The 1,728-nt window shown below is 32.2% G+C and overlaps 1 protein-coding gene across 1 annotated transcript in view; it reads right to left on the bottom strand.

Annotated features, from left to right (window-relative positions):
* LOC107563278 (nuclear anchorage protein 1) overlaps window positions 1-740 on the bottom strand; it is a 47,287-nt gene extending 46,547 nt beyond the window's left edge. Inside the window, 2 exon segments of the mRNA XM_016248097.1 lie at window positions 609-615; window positions 726-740. Of these exon segments, the coding sequence (XP_016103583.1) occupies window positions 609-615; window positions 726-740 (22 nt within the window).
* Window positions 741-1,728: the final 988 nt, after the last annotated feature.

Here is a 1,728-nt window from a genome sequence, read left to right as displayed (position 1 = left end):
TATATATATATATAGATAGATAGATAGATAGATAGGTATGTAAATAGTGAAAGTAATGCAGAGAGCATATGTATAGAAGTAATGGGTATACAGGGGGTAATCAGATTAGTAAATTTGTATAATCCTTGTTCGGAATTATCAGTAGGCATTCTGAAAAGTGCCATGGGAGAATAATCAAAACAAAATGATTATGTGTGGTGATTTTAAAGCACACGATAGTATTTGGGGAAGCAGGAACAAAGATAAAAATGGTGAAGTAATAGAAGAATTCATGGAAGAAAACTCTTTAGTGTGTCTAAATGATGGCAACCCAACAAGAATAGATAAGAGGTGCAATGTCATGTTTAGATATCACAATAGTTTCAGCATCATTAGCTGGTAAATGCATATGGTCAGTATCTAAAGATAATATTGGAAGTGATCATTTTCCAGTGATCGGTGAAATTCAAAATACGATTTAAATACAAAATTGTAATTTTGTTTTAAGATGGATATATAAAAAGGCAGATTGGGAAAAGTTTCAAATGTTATGTGAAGAACAATTTGAAAAACTGTCAGTGATGATAGGTATGGTAAAGTAGTGAATGCCGTTTATTTAGCAGTATCACGATCCCGCTAGTAAGTGGTACAAGTAAAAGAAAGAATGTACCTTAGTGGTCAGAGGAATGCCCGAAAGCAATTAGAGAAATGAATAAATCATTTAAATTTTTAAAAAGAACACTCACCCCAGAAGCAGTCATAGATTATCAAAAGAAAAGAGCTTATGTTAAAAAGGTTATTAAAAATACGAAGAAGACAGCATGGCAAAGCTTCTGTAATACAATAGGGAGGGAAACCGAAATAAATGCAGTCTGGCGTATGATAAAGAAGATGAATGGAATTGATAGCTTCAGAAAGATACCTGCAATTGAGGAAGGTGGGACGGTAGCCAAAATAAAGATAAGGTCATGTTGGCTCAATCATTTACTAAAGCTCATAGCATTGAAAACTTAGATGATGCATTCTTAAGACGACAACAAATTATGAGTATATATGGAAATACTTGCAAGAAAAAGCAAGATTTTTGGATGAGTTTAATTATGTTGAATTAAAATCAGCTAAAATCAGCTATTAATATACAACACCAGGTAAAGATATGATAAGTTATAAAATATTAAAGAATCTACCAGCTAATGCATTAGAAGCATTATTGGAATTGTATAATTATATATGGAATGAGGGTATCCTTCCTAAGCAATGGAAGACTGCAATTGTGCTTCCTCTCTAGCTAAGCCTGCATGGGAAAGACATAACAAAACCTAGTAGTTATAGACCCATCGCTCTTACCTCTACGCTATGTAAAGTCATAGAAAAAATTATTGTGAGGCGACTGAATTACATTTTGGAGAAAAGGGAAATGTTATCAACTTTTCAAAGTGGATTTAGGAAAAGTAGATATACAGTAGATGCTTTGATACTATTTGAAAATGAAGTTAAAAAAGCCTATATAATGAAAGAATACATGTTTGCAGTATTTTTTGATATAGAAAAGGCTTATGACACTGTGGAGAGAAGGTTTGCTAATTAAACTGAATAAATTAGGTAGAGGTGGAACATTTTATAATTGGGTTTTAGACTTTCTATTTGAACGTACCTTTCAGGTTAAAATTGTAGAATAAATATCAGATCCTTATAACATTCTAAATGGAACTCCACAGGGTAGTGCAATTAGCCCAATATTGTTTAATT

Source organism: Sinocyclocheilus grahami, unplaced genomic scaffold (genome assembly GCF_001515645.1).
Source record: "Sinocyclocheilus grahami isolate Dianchi unplaced genomic scaffold, SAMN03320097.WGS_v1.1 scaffold865.1, whole genome shotgun sequence".
In the NCBI taxonomy this organism is placed as follows: Eukaryota; Metazoa; Chordata; class Actinopteri; order Cypriniformes; family Cyprinidae; genus Sinocyclocheilus; species Sinocyclocheilus grahami.
The sequence above is the reverse complement of the archived record's forward strand: the minus strand, read 5'-3'. Positions and strand labels throughout refer to the sequence as shown.